The sequence below is a fragment of the Phyllostomus discolor genome, chromosome 2 (assembly GCF_004126475.2).
Source record: "Phyllostomus discolor isolate MPI-MPIP mPhyDis1 chromosome 2, mPhyDis1.pri.v3, whole genome shotgun sequence".
In the NCBI taxonomy this organism is placed as follows: Eukaryota; Metazoa; Chordata; class Mammalia; order Chiroptera; family Phyllostomidae; genus Phyllostomus; species Phyllostomus discolor.
Genome location: NC_040904.2, coordinates 209,861,084 through 209,884,970, shown reverse-complemented (window position 1 = coordinate 209,884,970; position 23,887 = coordinate 209,861,084). Strand labels below are relative to the sequence as shown.

The 23,887-nt window shown below is 64.6% G+C and overlaps 1 protein-coding gene across 1 annotated transcript; it reads right to left on the bottom strand.

Annotated features, from left to right (window-relative positions):
- Positions 1 to 1,130: 1,130 nt before the first annotated feature.
- On the bottom strand, positions 1,131 to 21,772 carry MICALL1 (MICAL like 1). Its single transcript, XM_028532216.2, has 16 exons — positions 21,310 to 21,772; positions 17,521 to 17,569; positions 17,079 to 17,220; positions 14,282 to 14,361; positions 13,118 to 13,260; positions 11,956 to 12,377; positions 10,577 to 10,634; positions 9,378 to 9,772; positions 7,622 to 8,037; positions 6,259 to 6,393; positions 5,521 to 5,647; positions 5,308 to 5,398; positions 5,076 to 5,149; positions 3,739 to 3,853; positions 3,487 to 3,533; positions 1,131 to 2,416 (listed from the first exon to the last, which is right to left on the bottom strand). Exons 1-16 carry the CDS (start codon positions 21,453 to 21,455, stop codon positions 2,295 to 2,297), a joined length of 2,562 nt encoding a protein of 853 aa, XP_028388017.1. The 5' UTR covers positions 21,456 to 21,772; the 3' UTR covers positions 1,131 to 2,294.
- Between the last annotated feature and the right edge of the window lie 2,115 nt (positions 21,773 to 23,887).

Genomic DNA, 23,887 nt, shown 5'->3' with positions numbered 1-23,887 from the left:
TGGGAACCAACACTTCCTGAGCGCCCGCGGCCGGACGCTGCGGGCGGTGCCGAGTCTCACTCCAAGGTCCTTCTCCCAGCAGCCCCTGCAGTGGCCCCGCGGCCCCGGGCAGGGACCGAGGCTCACCAAGGCACAGAAGCAGGGTCACTTCACTAGCAAGCGGCCCGCTCAGCAATGAAAGTTAGCTTTACGTCTCCCCACTAAACCCACAGCCCACAGGAAGAAACACAAAGGGTGGGGGAGAATCCAGACCAAGCGCCCTGGCTTAGGCGCTCCGATCCGGCTCGTGGGGTGTGAGCGTGGGTGCCTCCTCCCTGCCCTGGCCCCACCTCAGCTCTGACTGCCCAGTCGGGAGGCTCAGCCTCAAGGGGGCGTCTGCCCACACAGCGGACCTGGGCCTGGCGCAGCGCACCCGGCAGGCCCCGGGTCTTCCGGCCACCACAAGCCCTGCGTTCTCCAGTCTTCTGTCATTTTCCCGTCTCCTTAAGTCAGAACATTTTGGAAGTTTCAACCAATCCTCCCACCTGGAGGTCACATGACCCAAGTTTTTGTTTGTGGGGCAAACTCTGCCGGCAGCCTCAGACAGAGGAGAGGGGCCAGTTCGGGAACATCGTGTGGGAGGCCTGTGTCCACGCACCCTCCAGAACCTGAGGCTGCAGAGTGGCAAGGACAGCTGTCCTCCACTTCAAAGGCCCCCCCACACGGCCCAGGGACAGCAAACTGGAGAGCCCTACGACAAATTCCTCTGACCCTTGACTGAAGCTCAGGTTAATCACCAACATTTACAAACCACACACACACGATCTGGATTTCTAGCTTCTTTTTAAAACGGGAAGACCCGATGACGCGGGGCCACACTCCCACGGGCTGCAGCTGATTTGAGGAAGGACGTCCCCCTTTAGTAGTGGCAGAGACATACCCCAGTCCACCCCCAACCCTGCCACCCCAGCCTCCTGACACTGAAACAGCGTCATGGAGCCACCTCTTTGCTTCCACCCAGCCCGGTCCGTGCACCCTGGCCCCTGAGAGGTCCTCGAGTCGGTGACGCCAGCTCCGGGTCCACAGGCACGTTTGGAAGGGGGCTGCCAGGCGCTGCCCGGGTAGGAGCCCCCCTCCCTGTGGGGCAAGGGAGCCCGACGGCTGGCAGGGGGCCAAGGGCTCCGCTGGTGGGCAGCCCTACGTGCCCACCTGGGCCAGCAGAAGTGCCCGGCCCCGAGGCGCAGTGAGGGCAGGAGAGAAGGCAGGCCTGGCCAGGGACAAGCACCCCGAGTCTGCAGGGCCCCAGCAATGAGGTGGTCTCCATTCATTGTGGGCGAGGCAAACCCCCACGAGTTCATTCAGTGTGATCTTCCCCCAGAGGTGCGCTGAGGGAAGGGGGCCCTTGGGGTGCCCCCCAGATAGCTTATAGCAACAGTGTTTCGACCCAGAGCTGCTGGACACGGTCCCTGGGGAAAAGGCATTGTCCCCACCGGCTCCTCCCAGCGGGGTGTGGCCATCAGTCCTTGGGGGAAAGGACAAACAGGAACGTGAGGGGAGAGACCGGCGATGACCACGCACAGGAGCGGCCACCGTCCCCGGGGGACACCCAGCGAGGTGGCAGACTGTAGCATGTCGGAGAACCAGGGTTAGCACCTACATAAAGCGTGCCCCCTCGGCAGGTGAGGGAGCAGAGACCCCTGCTGGGAGACTTGGCACTGGGACACCCACCCACCCAGGGCGGCCGCCCCAGCACCGCCCCAGGGAGGTTCCCTGCACAGCAAGGGAGGAGGAGGGAAGAGCCTCCTGGAACCCGGAGAGACAGAGGGGGGCGGTTTTGTCCATCATGCGTGTTCGTGGCTGAGGGCGCAGCCACTGAATAAACTCAGAGACGTGGTGAACGCAGCTCCTGAGCGAGGAGGACAGACCCAGGGCCGCCAGCCGGGACGGGAAGACGGACTCGGGGCTGGGCCGAGGCAGGAAGAAGCCAGCGCAGCCGGGCCCGCCTGCGGCCTGCAGGGGGCGCAGCACCCAAGAGGCAGAGACCCACGGCAGACCCCGTGGTGGCAGGACCCTCGGTCCAGAACTTTGGCAGCTGAGAATCCCATCTGGATGTGACAGGGGAAGGAGGGCCGAGGAGCCGCCCGTCACGGCAGGCGCTGGGCGGGACAAGCAGGGGCAGGTGTGCTGGGCCGTGCCGCTCCACTCCGGGGACCCAGGCCCCCGCTGGCTCCTTGCGACTGTCGCGGCGTCTGGAGTCGTCAGAACCAGAGCGACAGGACTGAGCCGGAAAGGGGCGAGTGGAAGTCCCCCTGCTGTTAGCTCTTGTCCCCCGGGGACTTGCTCTTGGTGTCGCGCTTGTTTCCTAGCAGCTTCAGCACCTTCATGGTCTTGAACTTCCCCTTTTTCCTGCTCTCAGATTCGGCCTCCTTCTGGAACTCTGCGGGAGGGAAAGGGGTCTCAACGACCTGGGGGAGGGGGCCCTCGGGGCGGGCCAGGGGCCTAGGCGTGCCAGGCCACAGGGGCCGGGTGCAGCTCCGGCACCTGCTCCTGGGAGCCCTGGGCACGCCACCTCGCCTCTCTGAGTCCCCGGCACTCTGCCTGTAGGACGGGGACCGTACCCCTCCCAGGGTTCTGACAAGGGCCCGAGATACAGGGACGTGAGAACAGCCTGGGGACCCTGAGGCACGGCACACATTTATCTCCAACAGCCTCGTCCCCCGGGCTGGTGCGCACAGCCCCGTGGGTGGCAGTCGAACGCCGACTGCCGGGGCCAGGAGAAACCTTGGGGATCCTCTCTCCTGGCGCCTGACTGTGTAGACGAGGAGGACGTGGGTGTGAAACGGACTAACACCCGCTGAGCCCTTGGTAGGTGCCAGGCCCTGGAGAAGTGCTTTACGCACGTTACCCCAGGAGTCCCCCGCACACACCTGGGGGGCAGGGCCTCCGTCACCCCCACTCTGCAGACCGGGCGAGCAGGCCTGGAGGGGTGAAGCGGCTGACTCAGGCACCCGTGAGGATGCACCAGCAGCCGCTGGGACCGCGGCCCCGGCCGCCCGACTGGAGGCCAGCCCCAACCACAGGCCACAACAGCCTGAGTCACGGTGGGACCGAGGCCGAGCCCGGGTCTCCTGCTCCCAGCCCGCTGCTTTCCCCGCCAACCCGGCACGGCCTTGGTCCCAGCAGGTCCTGCTCGTCGTGCCCACAGGCCCCTCCAGGCCCAGCTGCGGGTCTCGGGGAGCAGTGCAGAGTGCATGGCAAACCGCGCTGGGAAAACGCTCACCGGCACCCCAGGCCTCCCGGGGCACTGGGGTGTCCAGCCCCGTCCCCCAGGCCCAGGCCTCGGGCTTCCTGGCCACGGGCGGGCCTGCCTCACTGCGTGTGGCCTCCTCGACCAAACAGAGGCTGGGAGTGAGCACACGCCAGGCCGCAGCACCCACTCCAACCCTCTCCGCAAGCTGTCCCCACCCTCCAGGGGTTCAAGTGGGCCACGCCCCAGGCCAGCCTCACCTTTCTTCTTGATCATGGCTTCCAACATCTTATCTTCCTCTTCCTCCCTGGAATGAGAAAGCAGAGCTCAAGGTCCCCCAGGAGGCAAGGCCAGAAAGCCTCTTAATCAAGCCCAGCCTCCAACTCCACCCAGGCCGGCTGAACACGGGTGCCCTGGGATCGCCGGCAGGGAGGGCAGGGCTGGCGTGGCCTGCTCCAAGCCCTCCCCGCTAGGAGTCCCCAGGGGAGCCCCCGGCCCGGCCCTGTCATCACCTCTGCCGGTCCTCGTCCAGGCAGTTGACGATGGCGTTGCGCTGCTCGATGAGGGTCACGATCTCCTGCATCAGCACCTTCTCCCGGCCCCGGTCATCCTCGGTCCACTCTTTCTCTGCCCGGGGCGGGGTGGGGGGGGGAGCGGGGGTGTGAGTGGCAGGAAGCCAGGAAGCAACAGCTAAGCGCTAAGTTCGGAGGACAGTAAGGAAGGTCCCCGGTGGGTGGGGATGACAACTTTTTGGAAAAATGAAGGTTATCATAGAAGAGACCAAGGTTACTTAGGCTGCCTACCAAAAACACCACCCTTTAAGGGGGCTCCGGGGGGGCCAGCACAGCACCTGTTCTGAGAACAGAGCCCAGCGCATACTGGGTGGTTTTTGGTTTCCTGCTTCCATTCATTCATTCATTCACTCACTCATTCATTCATCATTCAAGGAGGTTTCCCACAGGAGGCGGGGTTCGGGCTGGGCCTCGTGAGGGCCTCCAAAGGCGGGCTGGCCAGAGTGGGGCAGGGGTGGGGGAAGAACAGAGGACCCCGGGGTCCTGGAGAAGCAACGTCACCCAAGCGGCGTACTGGAACATTTAACGAGCTGCGGCTTCAGCTCACTCCTTGTCGTGGCTGCAGGCCCCAGCTCAGCCACCTAGCCACCCTCAGCCCTCAGAGGCCACGGAGCGCTCCCACACCCACTGCCCCCTGACCCCGGGAACTCTCTGCGAGGCAGGCACCTTCATCCTGTCCTCCACTCCAGGCCACCGGGGCTCCGCAAGGCTGAGAGAGCGGCCTGCCTCCCTGGCCCCGCCCCCAGCACATCAGCAGCTAAGAAAGGGACTGCCTGGCCCCACACTGGATCCCTCCAGCTACTGCCCACCGTGCGGAGCCGGTCAGGCCGTCTCTCCTTCCCAGAGTCATTCTGAGTCAGGCTGTGACTGAGGACCCTCCGCCTTCCCACCCCCTGCCCATCAGGTCCTGCCGTGCTCTGGCCTGACGGCTGCGAGCCCAGAGCTGCCCCTGGACAGGCGTCTGCAGTCATCGATCGCCACACGGGGGCGGCCCTGGGCCCTGAGCCCCCTCGTGTTCCAGGAGAAGACGCAGCCCCAGGCACTGCTCTCCCGAGCTTGGTGCTCTCTGTGAGCTGGTCACCTCCGACACCACGTGTGTCCACACCTCCTCCATGGCTCAACCAGATGGCACCTCCAGGCCACCTGTTCCCAGAGTCCGCATGTCCCCATCGGCTCTGCCACCCACAGCCCGGCCTGGAGGGGAGGCCCTGAGCCTGCTCCCCTGCCCCATGAGGCCCCGGCAGGTGCCCGGGAGGGGCGTGTGTGGCTGTGCTCACCCGGCTTGTTGAGAAGGCACCGCAGCTCATACTCCACATCGGCCTGACGCTGCTCCAGGTTCTGCTGCTTGAAGCTGCAGGGCGGGAAGAAGCCACCTGTTGCTACAGCCCCACGCAAGGCTGCCCTGGCCGGTACTGTCCGTGCCGAGGGAAGGCAGGCAGGGCCATCTCTCCGTTCTAGGTCGTCCGGCTCCCGGGAAGGGGCACAGGGGCCGAGGGGTGGAGGACTCACACGTAGATGAGCTCGGACTCCCGCCGCACCAGCAGGTGCTTCTCGTGGATGAGCTTGAACCAGTCCACCAGCATGTCGTCCTCGCGGCCCTCTGGAAGCAGACGCCCACGAGGCCGCGGTTGGCTGCAGGTCCTGCCCTCGGAGGAGGCTCCCTGCAGCGAGGGAGTCTCCGGCCACCCCGGCCCCGGCCCCGCCCCCCTTCAGCCCTCGAACCATTCACGCCGCTGCGCAGCTTCTCCTCCAGCAGAACCCCGCGGAGCTCCAGGGCATCCAGCTGGCGCTCGATGGTGTCCACCTCTCCGTGGATGTCCTCCTCAGGGATGTACTGGTCAGCCTGCACCTGCCCGACAGCGCCTGGGTCACCACCCCTCCTGCCCGCCTGCTGCCGGGAGCTTCCCCATTTCTCCGGCCAGCAGCGGCCAGCGTGGGCCCAGGGCCTGGGCTCTACCCCACACCTGGGGGCAGAGGCAAGACCCCCGGGGGGGGGGGGAAGGGTCGGTGTGGCACAGCCCCAACCCCTCCGTGCCCCGGCCCCAGCGACGACAGGGGTACCCAGGGGAAGGCACAACCTCCAGCCCCTCATGGCAGCCCTGCCCCCTCCTCTGCCGCTCCACAAATGATATCACAGTGCGAGAGAGTGACTTTGGTACAGAGATAAACGTGAGAACACTCTGATCTATTTCGCAGGGAGTGTAACCTTCCAGTGCTTTGATCCCTGAACTATTATTATTGTAACAAGTGAACGCTCCGCCCACTGCTCCCGCTGGAGCACAGCTGATCTGCTCCAAGTCCCCCTGCGTGCCAGCTGAACCTTCTAGCTGGGCCACCCAAGTGCCCCCTCTCCTGCACCTGAGGGCAGCTGCCCCGACGGCCCACCTCCTTAAAGTGCCCCGTGGGGAGCCCGAGGCTGCCACGTCGGGGGGTAGGAGGGGCCCGGGCCCAGGCTGGTACCTTGCGCTTGATGAGTGGGAAGCCGTGTCCTGGAGCAGGCGGCCTCGCCGGCTTGGGTCCCTTGGTGGCTTTCTTTGTGGCTGGGGACGCTGTGGGTGATGCCTTCCGGTTAAAAGGATTCTCCTTGCAGGAAGACTAGAGGCGGGGTGACAGGACAGAGGATAAGTCTGGGGGGAGAGAGCAGCAAGAAACTGGCTGCCTGAGGACTCTGGGCGTGGGGGGAGGAGGGCCCGGGCAGAGAGGGGATCTCCCAGCACTCTGCCTCTGATCCCCGGGTCACCCACACATGTTCCCATTTCCTGTACCCCCCTACCCCCCACCCCGCCACGCAGCTGCTGCCTGGGGACTTGAATCATTCTCAGCTAACTCTCACAGCTGCTCTGCATGGTAGGACCCTAATGCCCATTTTACAGCCGGAACTCCAGTTCAGAGAGCTCAAGTGATTGGCTCACAGTCAAGCACTTCCCAAGGGCCCGAGCAAGGGAGAGAATCTGCTCCAGGGCAGGACAGCCATCCGGCACTGGGGACAGCGGTCGGGACACGGAGTTCAGGGCCAGCCAGAGCTGCGGCAGCTCACTCCGTTCTCGTAACCGCCCCTTCCCCAGAGGGGGCTCTCTGGCTCAGAGAGGTGCAGCCCCTCGCCCAGCGTGGCCCAGTCGGGAAGGACAAAAGCACGGGCCCCACCCTCCACCGGGGCAGCCAGTGGAGAAGGGCCGCCCACTCGCTGCCCGGGAGGGACCCCTCTCCTTTGCTGGCCGGCCCCTCATGCACCTAGGGCCCTGCGCCTTTCTGCGGATGACCAGCACCTGGTGGCCCGGAGGGCTGCGGGGGAGGCCCCCGCAGGAACGAGGTGCCCAGAGGAACCTCTTGATCCCTGGTGACCCCTGTTCTGGGCGTGGGACTGAAACACGTGTGCAAACAGCCCACACAGGTCGTGCACTCCCTGGGACTGTCACCTCATACCCACTCCATTTCTGAGAGGAGAGGGTGTGCAGGGCGGGCCTGGGCGGGGGCCTCCGGCATAAACGGGGCCTCGGTGAACGGAAGGGCGGACACGAGGCTGTGCGGATGGGTGGGTGGTAGCCGTGTGAGTGGACCCCGAAGTGGCAAGTGCGTGGGACAGGCAGGTGAACAGGTGCCTGCACGCACTGATGCACGGAGGGCCCGGCAGGTGGACGGGCGGTCTGGCCGACGGACGGGCCGGCCCACAGATGGGTCTGGGCCTCTGTGAATGGCATGGTGGGTGGGCAGAGGGACGCGGCCACGTCAGCCAGGAAGTAAGTGGCCCCGGACATTCCTGCCCTGAGGCCAGACCCCATGCGCTAGGCAGGGCTGCAGCTTTCAGCAAGGCGGGGGCACTCACCTTTACCTGGAGCTGCGGGGATGAGGTGCCAGGGCAGGGCACGAGGGTCTTATCCCCCACCAACAAGAGAGGGGTGGGCGCAGCGCCACTGCAGGGCTTGGCTGGCTGGGGGCCCGGGCTGCCCTTCGTGCCGGGGTCAAGGCCAGGGCTGGCTTGAGGCGGACGGCCCGCGGCGGGCTGCGCCAGCTCCCCAGAGGAGGACAGCGAGGAGTCGGCGGAGAGGCTGGCGGAGGTGGCGGGGGTGCCGGGGGCGTGGACGGCAGGCTCTGAGGAGCTCTTGGGCACCACCGGGGGCTCCAGGAGCTGCCCGCTGACGGTCTGGCTGGAGCCCTCGGACGACAGGCTCTCCACGCTGAGGGCTGGCGACGGGGCGGCCGAGGGCGGCTCGGAGTGCGAGAGGCGGGAGGCGTGGAGGGCTGTGCGGACAGATGAGCAGGTGGGTGCCACGCCCAACGCGGTCCCCACATAACAGATCCGCAGGTGGCCTGGGCCGCCCGCGTCCTTCCGCGTCCAGAGGAAGCCGGGGCCCAGAGTGTCCACCTCTCACTCTCTCGCCCAGCACGGCTGCCATCTCCACTTCCCCTCCCTTATCTGATCTGACCCAAAGCCAAGCCAAATGTGGAAGGCAAATCGGCGGGGGCAGGGAGGAGGGCACACAACTGAAGCTGGCCTCTGCTGTGCCTCTGACCACCAGCAGGGGAGGGAGGGAGGGCGGGCGGAAGGAGCGGGGGAGGGCGGGCAGCCCCGGCAGCGGCCAGCCCTGGGCCAGGCACTGCCCTGCACCGCTTTCGCCCTCACACGGGTGGCCGATACCGCGCCTGCCAGCGTTGTCACCTGCGTTTCCCAGACAAGGCTACGAACTCAGGCAGAAGGCACTGGTCCCGGCGAGGGCTGGAGGTGAACCCAGCTGTGTCTGACTCAAAGCTCACTTCCTTGCTCCTTGTCTCACACCCACCACCCCCACCTCGGCCCAGCCGGGGGGTCCCAGGGCTCCGGCAGGGGCCCCAGTGGGGACCCCAGGCCACCGAAGCACCTGCCTGTGATCATCCCCAGCATGCTCTCGGCCCTACAGTCTGAGGGGGCTCCCCCTGAGGTCTGGGGGGCACCCGAGGCAGAAGCTGCCTGGGGCCAGAGCCTGAGAAGGCTACAGGTTAGCAAGTGCCTAGAACACCATGGGCCTGATGAGCGTGAGCGGTGAGCGGAGGGGACACAGCGCCCTGCAGCTGGCCCGCCACTCCCCTTTTCCAGATGAGGAGACCAAAGATGGACCCCGGGAAGGAACAGCTCAAAGTCATAAGGGCTGAGTCACACGGAGCCCGGCCAGAGCCGGAGGCTGCCGGCGACCGGGGACGGTTGGTGACTAGATGGGCAGGGTGCCGGCTGACCCCGCCACGTGCTCTCCGGCCGGCCCCGTGCTGAGCACCTCACCGCAGGGCGAGGTTAACTCTCCCAACGTGCCGGTGCGGCAGGCCACGGAGGGCTCAGCCAATGGAGTCTAGAGCCTGGCCTCACATCCCACCTCCAGGGCTTAAGGGCTGTGAGACCCTGGGCAAATCATTACCCTCTCTGTGCCTCAGTTTCCCCACCTGCAAAGGGGGGCGCGATACCGACCTCACAGGTCAGCTCCAGGATCCAACGAGAGGACACACGTGAAGCACCCGGCGCCTGGCCTGGAGGGGATCCCACGGAACCCCACGCCCTCCCGGCCCTGACCCCGGGGCTCCCACTGTCAGCAGCGCTTCCGGACGGCACTCACCTAGTGGGGACGCACTGGGCGCTCGGGGGGCAGGGCGCTTCTTTGTCTTGGGGCTGCTGGTGGGAGTGATGCCGTACCAGGGGTGCAGGGACTTGGGCGTGCTCTCCTGGAGGGCCTGGGCGGGGCCGGTGGCCAGGCTGGGTGCGGCGGGGGGCTCCCCTGCTGCCGCCGCCTCCTCCTCCTCCTCCTCCTCAAAGGGGTTGTAGGGCTTGGGCTCTAGGCCAGCCTCTGCAGGGGTCCTCGGGGCCACCTCTTCCGCGCCTCCGTTCTCCACCCGCCCGCCGTCCCGGCCCGGCAGCCGGGGGCTGCTGCTCGGGGGCAGCGGGGCTGGCTTCTTCTTGGGTTCTGCCTGCACCAGCGTGATCCAAGGAGGGTCCTTCCTGGGGGCTGGAGCCCTGCAGGGCGGCAGGAAGAGGCAGAAACCGTTAGGAGGCCAGGGGGACAGCATCCTCCTCTCTCTGGGTGGTTCGGAGTCCACTTCCGAGAGGAAGATGAGAAACGGCACCTTTCTCCTCTCCCAGCCCCGGCGTGGCGGGGCCAGTCTGGGCCCAAGGCTGAAATGGACTTACAGTCACACCCCCACCGGGCCCAGGAAAGGACCCCCAGGGGCACCCTCTGTGACACTTCACTTGTCTTCTCTGCCTCAGTCTCCCGCTGGTGAAACGGGGACGATAACCACCCTTACCTCTCAAGGTCACTGTAAGGGCCCAGTGGGCATGGCACCTGGCACATGGCAGGCGCTCACTGAGCCTCAACTGCCATCGCCGCTGTGGCCCACCTCTCCCCTCCCGGGCCACGCAGGGACACAGAGCTCCAGAGAACAGCGGGAAATAGGTGTCCTCGCCTGGGACCCCGCGACCCACGCGGAAGACCTGGGCTGGGTGCGCAGCTGAGCTGTCTGGGGCTTTTCTACACCTGGCTGCTCCTTCTCCAGAGTCGATGAGCCAGGCCTAGGCCCCCGGGGTTACGAGGGCAGCGGAGGCTCCGGGAGGTGAAGGACGCGGGAGGTGGCTGTCCCCACCACCAGGCACTGCCGCCCACAGGGGCCTCAGGGAAGGGGACGCGGCGCAGCACTCCTCCCCCGCCCAGAGACGTGGAGCACGCCCCTCGCCCACAGGAAGCCTTGTCCCCTGCATGCAGCCCCCAGGGGCCCCCATTCCCATCCCCAGGACCCGGAAAGCCTCTCGGAGCCAGCGTACCTCTCTGACAGCTTGGGTGTCCCTCGCGGCTTGGGGACGGGGGGCTCGTGCAGCCTTCCTAGAGGGGGAAGGAGAGGGAGACAGGCTTTCATGGGACAGGCGGCCGCACGCCGGGCAGCAGAGCAGTGCACCGGGGAGCCGGCCAGAATGCCTGCCTCGCCAGGGAGGGAGTGCCCTCCCTTCTCAACCGGCAGGTCACGGACGCCAGGCGGCCCTGGCGACCTCGCCCGTGTGCGCACCTTCCCCGCCGCAGGACTCGGGAGATTAGATAAGCACCAGAGGGGACGGGTGGAGAAGGTCAAGGGGACAAGGCAGGGCATCCGAGGCCCCATCTGCATTTCAGCTGAGTTGGGGGGGACCCGAGCGCCTCTCAGACGCTCCCCTGGCATGGGCAGGAGACACCGTCTCGGCACAGCCCTGGTGCCGCCGACTCCTGCAGGCCCCCCGACTCCCGAGGGTCCCCCAGAAATCCCACAGCAGCCTCTGCCTCCCCCAACTTCACAGACTCCTAGTTCTACCGAACCCCCCGGTCTGTGCCCGTCTCCCCCTGCAGACGGGCAGCGCCTCGAAGGCAAATACATCTGCACCGCCTCTCCGTCCCCGGCGCCCGGCTCAGGGCTGGGCTCAGTGCAGGCTTCAGGGAGTGGGGGCCAGAACTGGACAGCCCCGGGGAGTCTCTCGCCGTCCGCCCGCCCCCCAGGGTCTCTCCCAACCTAACCGCCTTCCCCAACCCAACGCTGAGGGCCGCCCAGCACAGCGCAGGCTGCAGCAGCCTTGTCTGCCTGAGCACACGGAAGCTGGGGAGGTCATCCGGGAAGGTCCTACCATGAGGGGTGGGACAGGGGCCCCTGCTAGTTTTGACGAGCCTGAAGAGTGTCCCCAGACCCACCCGACCAGGGACACTCCTGAGCCTGTTCCCGGCCCCCAGCCCCTGAGCGCTCCCCGGCCAGACACCCAGACACAAGCAAGTACAAGAGCTGGGCGTGGGAGGGCAGGTCACCTGGGGCGTGCCAACTGGCCAGACACACGGAGTCCCGGACGCAGCCAGGACACAGGCACGCAAAAAGTGCCCCTGCTACATGCCCCGAAGCCAAAGCGCACAGGGCAGGAAGGCAGACAAACACCCCGACATGCACCGTGCAGGGCAGCCGGGCGCAGTCTGTGCGTGTCTGTCTGTCTGTCTGTCCGAGCTGCCCCCGCAGCACGGGGAGCAGACCCGGCACCGAGGCCTCGGTCACAACTTGCTGTGTGAACCGATCGCCTCGGAGAGCGTCGTCCCCACACGGACACACAGGCACGGAGCGTGGCCCCATCCGCCCTCCCGGTGCGCACGTCCATGCAAACGCCAGACACTCCCCCGCCAGCCGGACCCTGCTCACCATTCACTAGGCTGCCGCCGCCCGGCTCCAAGTTCTCAGGCTGCAGGCTGGACCGGGGCCGGGGCGTGGGGGGCGTCTGGGCTGTGCTCTCCAAGGCCTTCCGGGGAGCGGGCATGGGGCGGCCGGCTGGGGGGCTGGCCAGGTCCTGCGGTCGGTCCGGCACGCAGGGCTTGGTGGGGATCTGGGGCCGGGCCTCGGCCCCTGCAGCCGCACTGGGGCTGCCTCCCTCCACGTCCTTGGCTTCTTCTGCTGCTTCTTTTGCATCGTCTTGCTGTTGCTTCGGCTGTGGGGGGGACCGGGGCTTGGCCCCTGCCCGCCCTCCCGGGCCCAGCCGGGCACAGGTCTCGGCACACACGAAGGTGCCCTCCTCGGGCCCGCTCCGGTAGGCCCCGGGGACCAGGGTGCTGGAGCACTGCCGGCACCTGCCAGGGAGGGCGGGGATGGGCATTCAGCGTGGCCAGGCAGCCCGGCCCGCCGTGCTGGCGCCCTCCCTCTCTCCCCGCCTCCCAGCTGCCCATCTGGATCCTGTCCTGATACCCTGGACTTCCCGGAGGGGAGGGAAAGGGCAACAACGGTCAGGAAACTGAAACATGCGTTCGGTTTGTGCTGCAAGAGGAAGCGGAGGTCCCCCCACCCCCGGGGCACAGTGACCACGATCCGGTGCCAGCGGCAACTGTCAGTCACCGGTTCCCTGGCTCTTTGGTATATTTTTTACTGATTTATTTCTTATAACATTTTTTTCTACGTTATTTGTATGCTCTTTGCCTCTTATTCAATTTTCTTCCCCTGAGAGCCACACACACACACACACACAGAAAGCGAATTGCTATTGTGATTTTTTAAAAATCCTCCACCCCCCACCCCAATAGTTTTCAAAGCACACTGTACCCCTTAAACACCACCAGGAAGTTTGCCTCACAGTGCCCAGCGCTGGGGGCAGAACCCTGAGCTCCCGCCCTGTTTCAGTCTCTAGCCGTGTGGCTGGGCAAGCGTCCCCCGAGGCCTCAGTTTGCTCCTCCGTAAAACGGGAACAGGCAGGAGGTTCTGGCACTCGGACCCCTCAGCACGCCGTGGCGCTGAGTCCGTGGAAGCTCCCTCCCTGCTGCTGGGGGGCTGGGGTCAAGGTCCCGCCCCTGGGCTCCCTCCCGCAGCAGCCACTCACCGGAAGCAGTGCCGGTGGTACAGCTTGCCCTCGGCCAGGTAACGCTGCACCAGGTGCACGTGCTGCCCGCAGGCCGCGCACGTGCTGCTGGGCGTCCGGTGGGCGCCCTGCTCCGACAGGTCACCCGAGGAGAGCGCCTCGCCCTGCAGGGAATAGGGTGGGCAGGTTGGGGGTGGGCATGTGGTCACCAGCCATCCCGTTCCCCGCCTCTCATGGCCGCCGGCCCCTTTCCACAGGTGAGGAAACTAAAGCCAGAGAGGGCGAAAAGACCTGTGCGAGGTCACAGAGCCAGGAGGGAACAGAAGTCCCGACGTCCAGTTTCTGGGCCGCCCCCACCAGAAAGGCGGCCCCTGGCTGTACGACCCCTCCCGCTCATCGCTCTTACCTGCGTCCCATCCCTGCAGGTCGCCCCCCCCCCGCCATAAGTGACTGTCCTCTGAGGCCCACCTCGTCCCCTTTCTCTGCCCCTCCTAGAGCCCCAGCAGATTTAAATCCCAGCTTCTCTCCTTCTAAGCACCATGACCTTGAGCGAGCTGCTGGCGGCGCTGGGCCTTGGGTTCCCACCTGCAAATCGGAACCCCGCGTCCCTGCCTATCTCGGCCCCGCGCACGCTCACCCACACCCGCCCTGGGCCGGGCGCCCTGTCCCTCCAGAGCTCCAGCCAGCAGCCAATGGGAGCAGGTGGGCCGGCTCCCGAACATGGAGGGCTGGTGTCACCCCTCGAGGCACCCCGGAGCAGGGGACTGGCAGTGTGGTCCCCACTTGCCCGCTGAGAGACCCCGGACACGTGACGTGGCCCGTCTGAGGCTGCTTTCTCGTCCGTGCACCAGGACAGCGACTCCTGGCCTCCCAGGGCTGTTAGGGGCTGAATCACCCAGGGAACCCACAGGCTCCATCTCAACAGGAACGAAGGCCAGTATTCGTCATATTACTGCGGGGCAAATCCTGCCGGGCCTGGGACAGCCGAGTCAGTGTTGCGACCTACGTCCCCTTCCCAGGCCTGGCACGTCCTGCCCCTGCCCCCTGTCCTGGCCTGTGAGCCGCTACCTTCCGAGCCGGTGGGAAAAGGACCAAGCGCCGTACGAGCGCCGTGGTGCCAGTTGTCCCCGCCCCACTCGCCCCTCTTCACCCGCACCCCACCCGCCCACCCGGGCGCCTGCCTACCTGAGCCCTGTCTCCCGGTTCCGCTGGAGCAGATGGTGGGGAGGAGGGTGCCAGGCCCTTTCCGGGCGATGAGACGCCGGCTGCCAAGAGACAGGAGAGAGCCCTGAGGCCGGTGGGGAGCCTGGAGCCCCCAGACGCCCCAACCTGGCCTAAGGTTGGAGGTCTGAAGCCACCACCTTTGGTCCCCATGCAGGGTGGTAGCCCACACAGGCCAGGGGACAGGACACCTCCACCTCCAAGCTCAGAGGCCAGTGCAAGCTGCTTCACCTCTCGGAGCCTTCGCGAAGGGGGCCGTGTGAACAGCAGGCAGCAGTGCGGTCCCAGAGCTAACGGTGCCCTGTGGGGGGCAGGACGGGGAGCCTCCCTCCCCCCAGGGCGAGGGGCTGGAAGGGAAGGGAAAGAAGGGGACCACCACACAGTGCTGGCCCAAGGTTCAGGAAGCGGGGCTGGCTCCCTGAGGCCGACAAGGAGCTGCCCCACCTGCGAGCAGGCAGGCAGCCGTGGCCCAGAACCCCGCCTGCCCTCCCTTGAACCAGAAGAGACCCAGCCAGCCTCCTCCAGCCCCCCATGCCTTCATCCCTTCAGCGACTATTCACGAAGCACCTACTTTGTGTAAAAATAAAACACCCCAATTCAGAGACCTGTATACCAAAAAATTCATTTTACTGTATGATAATTAAAAAAAAAAAACAAAACACAAAAAAAACGCAAGTTCCCAGCTGTGGTCTAGAACAGCGTTCACCCAACTCCAGGCCACAACCCAGAGGGACCCTGGGATCCACTGGGCGGGCGCAATCAGCACCCTCAAAAGGTGAAAGAGAAAATATCTGTGCGCATCACGTGTGGTAAGGGGAAGAACCATTTCCTGAAACTGGTTTCAGTTACATACGTGTGCGTGACCTCTGACTGCGATGGGAACTGTGTTTCCTGCCATGAATCATGGTCCAAAACTCTGGAAACCTCGCCGCCTCATCAAGTCCCTGCCCCTACGGCCCCATCTGTCCTCTCCTCCTCCCCCCCTCCCCCACTGAAGCACACAGACCCCCTGCTGCCCGCTTGCCAGGAATGAGGAACGTTCCTCCCCAGGTCTTCGCCTGGCCTCCCACTTCTCCTTGCTCAGGGCTGAGCTCAAATGTCACCTCCTCGGGGAGGCCCTCCCTGACCACTCACCTGTAGTAGCCACTTCCTCTTCCCGTTGCTTTTCATCCCATTACCTTATTTTGTTTTCTTATTGGATTCTCCTGAAATTGTATCACTTTTTACATTGTTCTCTCTCTCCCTTGTGATTCTAGGTAAGTAAGCTAAGCTCCAACCAATGAAATAAAGACACCATGACAGTACTAACCTTGAGTCCTAAATAAGAGCCAGACATGGGTTTATACTTCCTCATTTATGCCTCACGTCAACCTTGTGAGACGGACACTATTCTTGTCCCCATTGCAAAGGGGAAACTGAGGCAGAGAGGTGACCATGGCGGCCCATCGTCACCCAGATAGTAAACAGCAGAGAAATAATTTTTGAGTCCACTCTATTAACTTCTACCCTACTGCCCCTCAGCAAAGACTCTGTGGTTGAGAAATCCTTTTAATTGGATTTCAATTAAAATACATCTAATGCCTGGCTGGCGTAGCTCAGTGGATTGAGTGCAGGCTATGAACCAAAGTGTCGCAGGTTTGATTCCCAGTCAGGGCACATGCCTGGGTTGCAGGCCACGGCCCCCAGCAACCGCACATTGATGTTTCTCTCTCTCTCTATCTCCCTCCCTTCCCTCTCTAAAAATAAATAAATAAAATCTAAAAAAAATACATCTAATGGTATTTGTTCAAATATAACATTAATCCCTAGCAATACCTCAGGGAGGAAGGAGTAACAGATTATTTGAATTTTTATGCTTTTTTCTGTGTTCTAAATTGCCTACAATAAGCATGTTTTACTTTTAAAAAGGAAAACAAAGACCTGACTTCATAGAGCACTTTTTTAAAGAGATGGGCTGGGACTGTCCGCCTGGAGAGACAGGAGGAGGCTGGACTGAAATGGGGCAGGGAAGGGGCAAGGTGCCCGCCTCCTCGGGACCCGAGGACAGCGGTGACCCGGAGCAGGAGTCAGGGGACCTATCTTCGCAAAGCCTTTCTGCTTTCCTGCTGTGTGACCTTGAGCTCCGTGCCTCCCCTCTCTGGGCCTGCTTCTCTGCAGGAGAGGCCCAGCTGCGCCCGGGAGATGCCTGTGTGGGGGTTCTGCAGGCCCCCAGGGATTAGACTCAGCAGAGAAGCGCCCTAGTACGGAGGGGCCCCCCACCCCGAACTCCCCAGCCTCTCAGCTCTCAGGCCTTGAAGGTCGCCTCTGGGGAAGACACTGCACCATGCACCACCACTGCGGGGGGGGGGGGGGGGGGGGCGGGGGGGGGCCTTCCCTGCTGGAGGAAAACCCCAGGGAAGTGTCTGCAAACAGGAAGTGAGGGTGGGCGCAGAGAGGTGAACTCACAGATGGCGGGTGCGTCTCCCTCCTGTTATTTTGCTCCGTTATGGGCGGCCATGTTCGCCATCTGTCCCCTGCATACCCCCACCACCCGCCACAAGACTGGGCGCTCCAGGAGGGCAGCGACCTGTTCACAGCTACACCCCCGCACAGCGCCGTTTCTCTCAATAAAGAGCATCTCAATGAGTGCATGAATGATCCGGTGAATGAACGGCGTGCTGCCTGCCCAGCTGGAGGCGGTTTGCAGCTCAGGAAAGCACCACCCGTCCCCAGCCCGCCCACCCCCAGGGCCAGTCTCCCTGACGCGCTGGCCCCCTCTCACCTTGGCCAGGGCTGGCGAAGTGGTTGTAATACTGGGACACGTAGGTCATGATGCTGAGGCAGTCGGGGACACTCATGGAGACCATGTCATTGGGGTCCAGGAGAGCAGGGATGCCCAGCTCCTTCTCAGCCACTTCGAAGGCCTGGGGTGGGGGCAGGGGCAGGGGCAGCCACAGCAGGAAGAGGAGAAAGAGGAGGTAGGGTCAGTGGGCGCCCCTCAGCTGAGGCCCAGCTAAGCTCCCCTCAGAGGGATGAAGGGTCAAGGGCAGGGGTGACTGTGGGCAACCCTCAGCTCTGACCCCACAGGGTGACCTGGAGGAGGGGAGGTGCTCCGGGGACAAGCGGGCCAGAGGGAAGCAGGGGACGGGGAGAGGAGCAACCCTGCCCACCCACCCCGACCCCCACACACAGCCCCTTGGGGCTGCCGTCTGTCGGGGACTCACCAAACGGTTATTCTCGAACACATTGTCCTTGGACAGGGAATCAAAATCTCTGCAAGAGGCAAAGGGGAGGAGGCCAATGAGGAGGTGGCCCCAGGCAAGGGCGTGAGTCCAGACGGAGCCAGCCTGGAGGGGACGGTCCTAAGGGGAGGGGTCTGCGGGCTGTCAGGGAGGAAACTGGGGCAACAAGCACCTGCCTGGTGGGGGCGCTGGATGAGCTCAGGGCCCCCAGAGGCCTCTAAGCCGAGGCTGCCAAGCACTCGCACTTGGAAGCCGTGGGGCTCAAGTCCAAGCTTTCAGGCTTAAGATCCCCTTCCCCGGGAAGCCACACCCTGAGTCAGGAGCAGAGATAACACCGAGACGAAGACAAATGCTTGTAAAAACAGGGGCATCTGCGGATCCAGGGCCTCACGCGGGCGCTGTGCTGAGCTCCCATCTTGAGTTCCCATGATTTTTAACTCTCTCTGCCCGGCATTCTCCCCATGTTACAGACGAGAACACTGAGGCCCGAGAGGGGGAACAGCCAGCCCTGGGAATCCACATTCCGGGCCCTTTCTGCCGCATGTCTTGAACCTGGAGAAGCCACACCAACGTGCGCCACCCCAACGCAGCCCGAGGTGGATGCGTTCTGCACTGGGGCCGGGAGCAGGACAGGTTTGGACTGGCCTGGAAGCCACATGGGCTCCAGAGCTGCTGGCAAGCCTCCGCACACGGGCTGCCCTGCCTGGGCCACTCCCCGGGGCGCCTGCTTTTGGGGGAGCAATGAAGGCTTTCCCAGCTTCTAAGCTGGGACAGGTGAGGGGAAGCAGGGCCGGCCTGGGGGACCCAGGGAGGGGACAGCTGGCCAGCCTGCTGGCTTTATTTATCCCCCACCCCCGCCCCTGCTTTAGGCTGCTAGCGTGGCTGAAACCAGTGGAGGCAGCCCAGCCTTCTTGCTCGAAGCCTCCTGGGGCCCCCCTCCCCCCGCCCAACGCCTCTCCTTCTATGGCTGGAAACAGCAGCCCGTCCACCCCCTGCGGTGGGCCCAGAGGCCAGAGCAGGCAGCACGTCCTCCAAGGCCGGGAGGCCCTGCTTTCCCAGGCTGGGCTGTGTGACCTTGAGCAGGGCGGCCGTCTGTGCAGCCTTATCTTCTTCCCGTCTGGGAAGCAGGGGAAGCTCTAGTGTCACCTCCCCGGCTGGTGGGGAGGACCGTCCAGTCTGCCTTGGTGAAGGGCAGGCCTCACGGACAAGGGAGAGGGTGAGCACGCCCCTCCCCGCAGAGTCCAGGTGCGGTGACCCGAGAACCCCTGAGAACCCGGGAGGAGTCACCCCAAGGCGAACTGCAGAGAGGGGAGGTGACTGTGTGTGAGCTTGGGCCCCCTTTTGTCAGCGCCAGGCCACTTCCTCCTCCCCTCACCTGGGTCCCTAAGTCCCCGTGCTTTGCTGTTACCTAAGAGCAGGACACTCAGCAAGCTACAGAACCTCCTCAACCTCAGCCTGCGTGTCTGTGGCTCTGAAAGGGGTGACGGGACACCCACCTCGGCCCCGGACAAAGGCTTGTTCCCAGGCCAAACGAGGTGAAGCGTCATGCCCCGCCGTTTGTCTCGGTGTCCCCAACAGTGTCCCTGGAAGGCTGGGGTTACGTGTTGTTCACCCCGGGCCCCAGACGCCCTACTTAGTTCCCGGCACTTAGGGGGTGCTCAATAAATGCTTATTGGGTGAAGAAAGGGTGGAAACCATGTGAAAACTGCAAAGGCCCCCAACACACTACAATTCTTCCTCCTCGTGAACATCTGGGCCTTCATAGCAGGGATTTTCCGAGAGTTTCAAAGCCCGGTGAGCTCCGTTTGGCTCTGAGGGAGACGGAGGGCACAAAGATGGGGCTCAAAAAAAGAAAGAAAGAAAGAAAGAAAGAAACCCACATGGCGTCTCCTTGAAGACGAGGAGACATCTGGGAGGCCTTCCCTGCTGTTCCTCCGCGGCAGCACCTCCCACACGCGTGGAGGTTCCATCCCCGCTCCCCCATGTCACTACCACAGCGTGGGACGCGGTGCGCGGCTGGTCCCTGCGCTGGCTGGCTGTCTCCGTTCCCAGGCACAGAGCCCAGTGCAGAGCGGCAACTCTGTAAGTACTTGTTGAACAGATGAAGGCGACACTTGCGTCACCACCCCCCTATCGCCCAGGGACACTGCGGATGCTAACTGATGCTAACCGAATGCTCGTTGCCTCATTTAACCCTCGCAGCAGCCCTGGGCGCTCAGCCTCATTCTGGAACCACTTTGCAGATGCCTGGCGGGAGCCAGTGCTGTCCCCAAGGTCGCACTCCGGGGGCAGGGAGGCGCTGTCCGCACACCAGGTAGCCCATGCTTCGACGGTGGCGGGCTCGGGCCCACCAAGTGGCTCAGTCTGATGCCCAAGTCCCTTCTCACCTGCCCCTCAGCCAAACAGCAGAGCCCCCCAGCCCTCCACTCCTTTCTGGGTGCCCTTCTCCCTCCCTCAAGCCCCCACTCCTGAGCCCTCCCCCCGCCTCTACTGGTGCCGTTGTCACCGGCCCACAGCAGGCGGGGCACGACCACGTCTGTCTGCACTTCATCTTGTTCACTGCTACATCGACACCCCCAAAACCCTCTCCTCCAGGGCCCGACCCAGCACCGCCGACCCAGCACCCACAGACATCGTGCCACGGGGCTCAGAGTAAGCGAAGCACCCTGTGGCGTCGAATCCCTGAGGCATCCTTTCCCTCCTTCCTCGAAGCCCTCCCAGGCCCGCCCCTGGGGAGGCAGGTCTGCAGGTGGAACAGACACAGAGACCCCAGGCCCTGCCAGGCTCAGGGTCCCCTGCTGTGGGACGCCGTCAGCACGAGAAATGGCTGCACGGAGAAACTTTCGCTCACTGTTTTTATGAATGAACGGAGGGATGGATGGCAGAGGTGCCAGGGCCCGGGGCAGAGGGAGCTGCCGCGACTGAAGCCCAAGTCAGCTGCTGCTCCGGGGGTTTCCCCTGAATCAAGTTTCCCATGAGAACCTCGCTGGGCAGCTGGGGACAAGAAGGGGCAATTTCATACCCCGGAGCAGCCCACTGGCGGCTGTCATAGCAGACACTATGAGTCTTCACTCGGCCTTCCTGCCCCAATGAGGGCCGCAGGACCCTAGGGCACACACCTGGGGGGGCAGGTCTGTGTCCTGATGGGCGTTGCGGGGGCTTCGCACCAATTCGTCCCAGCACTGTTAACCCAGGGTCTCCTCCGAGCCAGGCACTAGCGCCCGTGAGACAAGATCACGCGGGGGAATCAGAGAAGCGAGGGTCACTGTACTCAGAGCAAGGGGGCCCCTCAGAGCAAGGAGGCCCCAAGAAGAGGGAGGCCTCACTGCCTCGCCGGATGGGGGCGCTCAGTGTGTCGGTGCGCCCGAGCACAGTTAAGTGCGGGGAAGTCCCAGGTGTCCAAGAGGGCTCCGTGCCCATTCAAAGAGCGTGAGGGGGGCGCCGCTTGAGCCCCTTGGGCGGAAATCGGCGCCTTGTGGGCGGGGCCACTCCCACCCCTGGCCCCCGCCGAGGAGGTGCCAGCGCACTGGCCGGGGCCGGGGCCCGGTGGGCGGGGCCAGGGGCCTACTGGGGCAGGATTGGGCCCCGGGCTGGGGTCTCCGTGACCCTCCGGGCATCGGGGCTTGTGGGTAGGGTCGGCGTCCGGGTCCCCGCGGGGCGGCGCCTGCCACCCGCAGGGCCCCGCGTCACTGAGGGGGGCGGGGGTCCCCAGCCCGAGCCGCGCCGCCCCGCTCCGCTCCCCGCCCGCCCGCCCGCCGCCCCGGCACTCACAGCAGGTCGGGCCGGTGCCGGTGCAGGATGGCGCAGAAGGCCAGGCCGTCCCGGAAGGAGCTGCTCAGGTTGCGGATGTCCACGCCGCGGTAGCCCTCGCACTGGCGGCGGCACCAGGCCAGCAGCGCGCCCCGCGGCCCCGCCATGAGCCGCGTGGGGCGCCTCCCGGCTCCGGGCGCCGCCCGGCTCAGGCTTCCCCGTCGGGCCCACGTCAGGCGGAGTACCGGCGGCGGCGGCTTCGGCGCGGCCCTGCCCGCCCGGCGCTGCTCCGAACTCCCGGCGCCGACCGGCTGGCGCGGGGCGGGCAGGAGGCGGGGCCGCGGCCTGGTGTACTCGCTCGGGCTCCGGCGCGGGGTCCCGGCCCGGCAGCGTGCTCCCCGCCCGGACCTGCCCGGACCAGCCCGGCCGGCCGCCGCCTACTCACCGCCTCCCTCTCCCCTTGCTGTGGGCCGGCCGCGGGCGCCTGGGTCCCCGCCCGCCGCCGCCCGGATCGGGGAGGGGGCGGTGGCCTGGCGCCCCACCCAGCGGCGGCTCCGCCCCCAGACGCGGACCCCCACCCCCCCACCCGCCCGGCACCCCTCGGTCCCTCTTCTCAGCGATCCCCAGTCACCGCTTCCACACGGTGACCCCTCAGGGAACTCTGGGGCGGCCCCTAAACCCCTCAGCCACTGCCAACTAACCCTTGCCCACAATGACTTCCTCCACCCCACCGCCTCCGCCACGCAGCCCACCAGGAACTCCCCTCTTCCTCCCATTCTGAGTCCTTCTCACTCTTTGGCCTAAAACCCTGCAAATTCCCCACATGGATGTCTCTAAACCCACCTAGCTACCCTGGCCTGAAACTTTGGGAGACTTCCCCCCCATCTCAGACCAATCAGGCAGTTCCCTGGCAGACTCCAAAGCACCCCCCAAAGGCCACCAGCTTCCTTCACCCTGTCTCACCACCCCAAAACTCCCCTGACCTCCAGGTAGGTCTGCCTTCCAACATTCCCCAGCCCCACAGCCTGCCAGGGAGACTCCACGGTATATGGGGCCTGACCACCTGTCCTGCGGAGTTCTAACCCCCAGTGCTCAGGGGTCGCCCCCTCCCCCCTGGGGCCCGGGGCCTCCCCGGATTTGGGCGTTGGTTGGTGTGTTGGACTCCTGGGGGAAGGATCCATGGGAAGCAGCAGGCTCCAGTCTGGCAGGGCATTGGGTTTCAGGCCTGGAACCATTCTCCACTGCTCCCCTCCGATGGCGACCCCTCACCTCCTGCGGAGATGAATCAGCCTCCCACTGGCTGGCTGCCAGCTGCCAGGGCAGTGATGCAACTCTGACCAGTGCACTGGATGGGTCTGCGGCTCCACCCCATCCCCCACCACCCAGGGAAGGGGCAGGGTCTTAGTCATCTCTCACCGCTGGGCCCTGGGGTGGGTGGAGAGTGGGGAACGGGAAGAACAGGGATTTGGGAGTCATGCCGCCCAGGCTCAGATCTGGCTTTCTCCACGCATGCAGCCATGGGATCCTGAGCCACCCTGAACCTCAGTGTCTACATCTTAAAAATGGGGATAATTTCTCACTCACAAGGTGGCTGGGCGTGTTAAGACATGCCTACCCTTGAGTCATCACTCAGAAATGCTAACTGTCGATTCCTGGTACCTGGTAACCACGTGGTAAAATGGGCTGAAACCCTTTCGTCCCCAGCTTGTCACCCGGGCCTGGAGTAAATCATCGATCAGAGAGGCTCACTCGAGGAATCCCACCTTCCCCAAGGCATACTGAGTCCCAGCCCAGGAGACGATGGTGACCGAGGGCGGGGGGGGGGGGGCCCCGACTTGCCCACTCGGACCAGCTGCACACCCTGGGTCTGTCTGAGGCTGCAAGGCCACCGTCCCGGCCTCAAATGGGGACTCTCAGGCTCCTTAGGAAGGGGCTGCCTGGCCAGCCCTCCTGGCCCTCTACCTGTCCGCGCTGTCACCTCCTACCCTCCTTGTCTTCTCTGGGAAAGCACATCCAGGGAAGGAAGGTTCCAGGTGTGCTCGTTGAATCAGGGACCCGGCCTCGGGACCCCTGTACCAGCACCCACCGGGACTTCCATGAAAACCCTGTCCTCACCAGCCTCAGGGACTCCTCCCATCAGCCCCCAAAAGGGCTCCGGATCTGGCCTTGACCCCATTGCCATAACAGCTTACGTGGCACAGCCCTCTGGGCCCCCCGGGAACCATTTGTGGGTTTTACAGTTCCCTTATTTTCGTCGGCCCACCGTGATAGGAAGTAAGGGTCTGTGTGCCCACAACTGCGTGACCACAGGCCAGACGACTCACCGCCACGAACCCCAGTGTCATAGCCTGTGACACCGAGATAATCATCTTTGTCTGGCCTGTGTGGCAGGGTTGTGGGGAGTCGGGTGAGACAATGGGTGGAAAAATGCTGCGCAGACTGTAAATCCGGCTTCAGGTGGGAGGAGAGGCCATGCCTGCAGGTGAGGTCAGAAGCCGCAGAAGGCTCAGGGAGTCGGATCGCTGGCCCCAGACCAGGCCCTTGCTTCAGGGTTAGGACACAGGGCTTTGGGTCCTTCATGCAGTGCTTTTCTTTATTT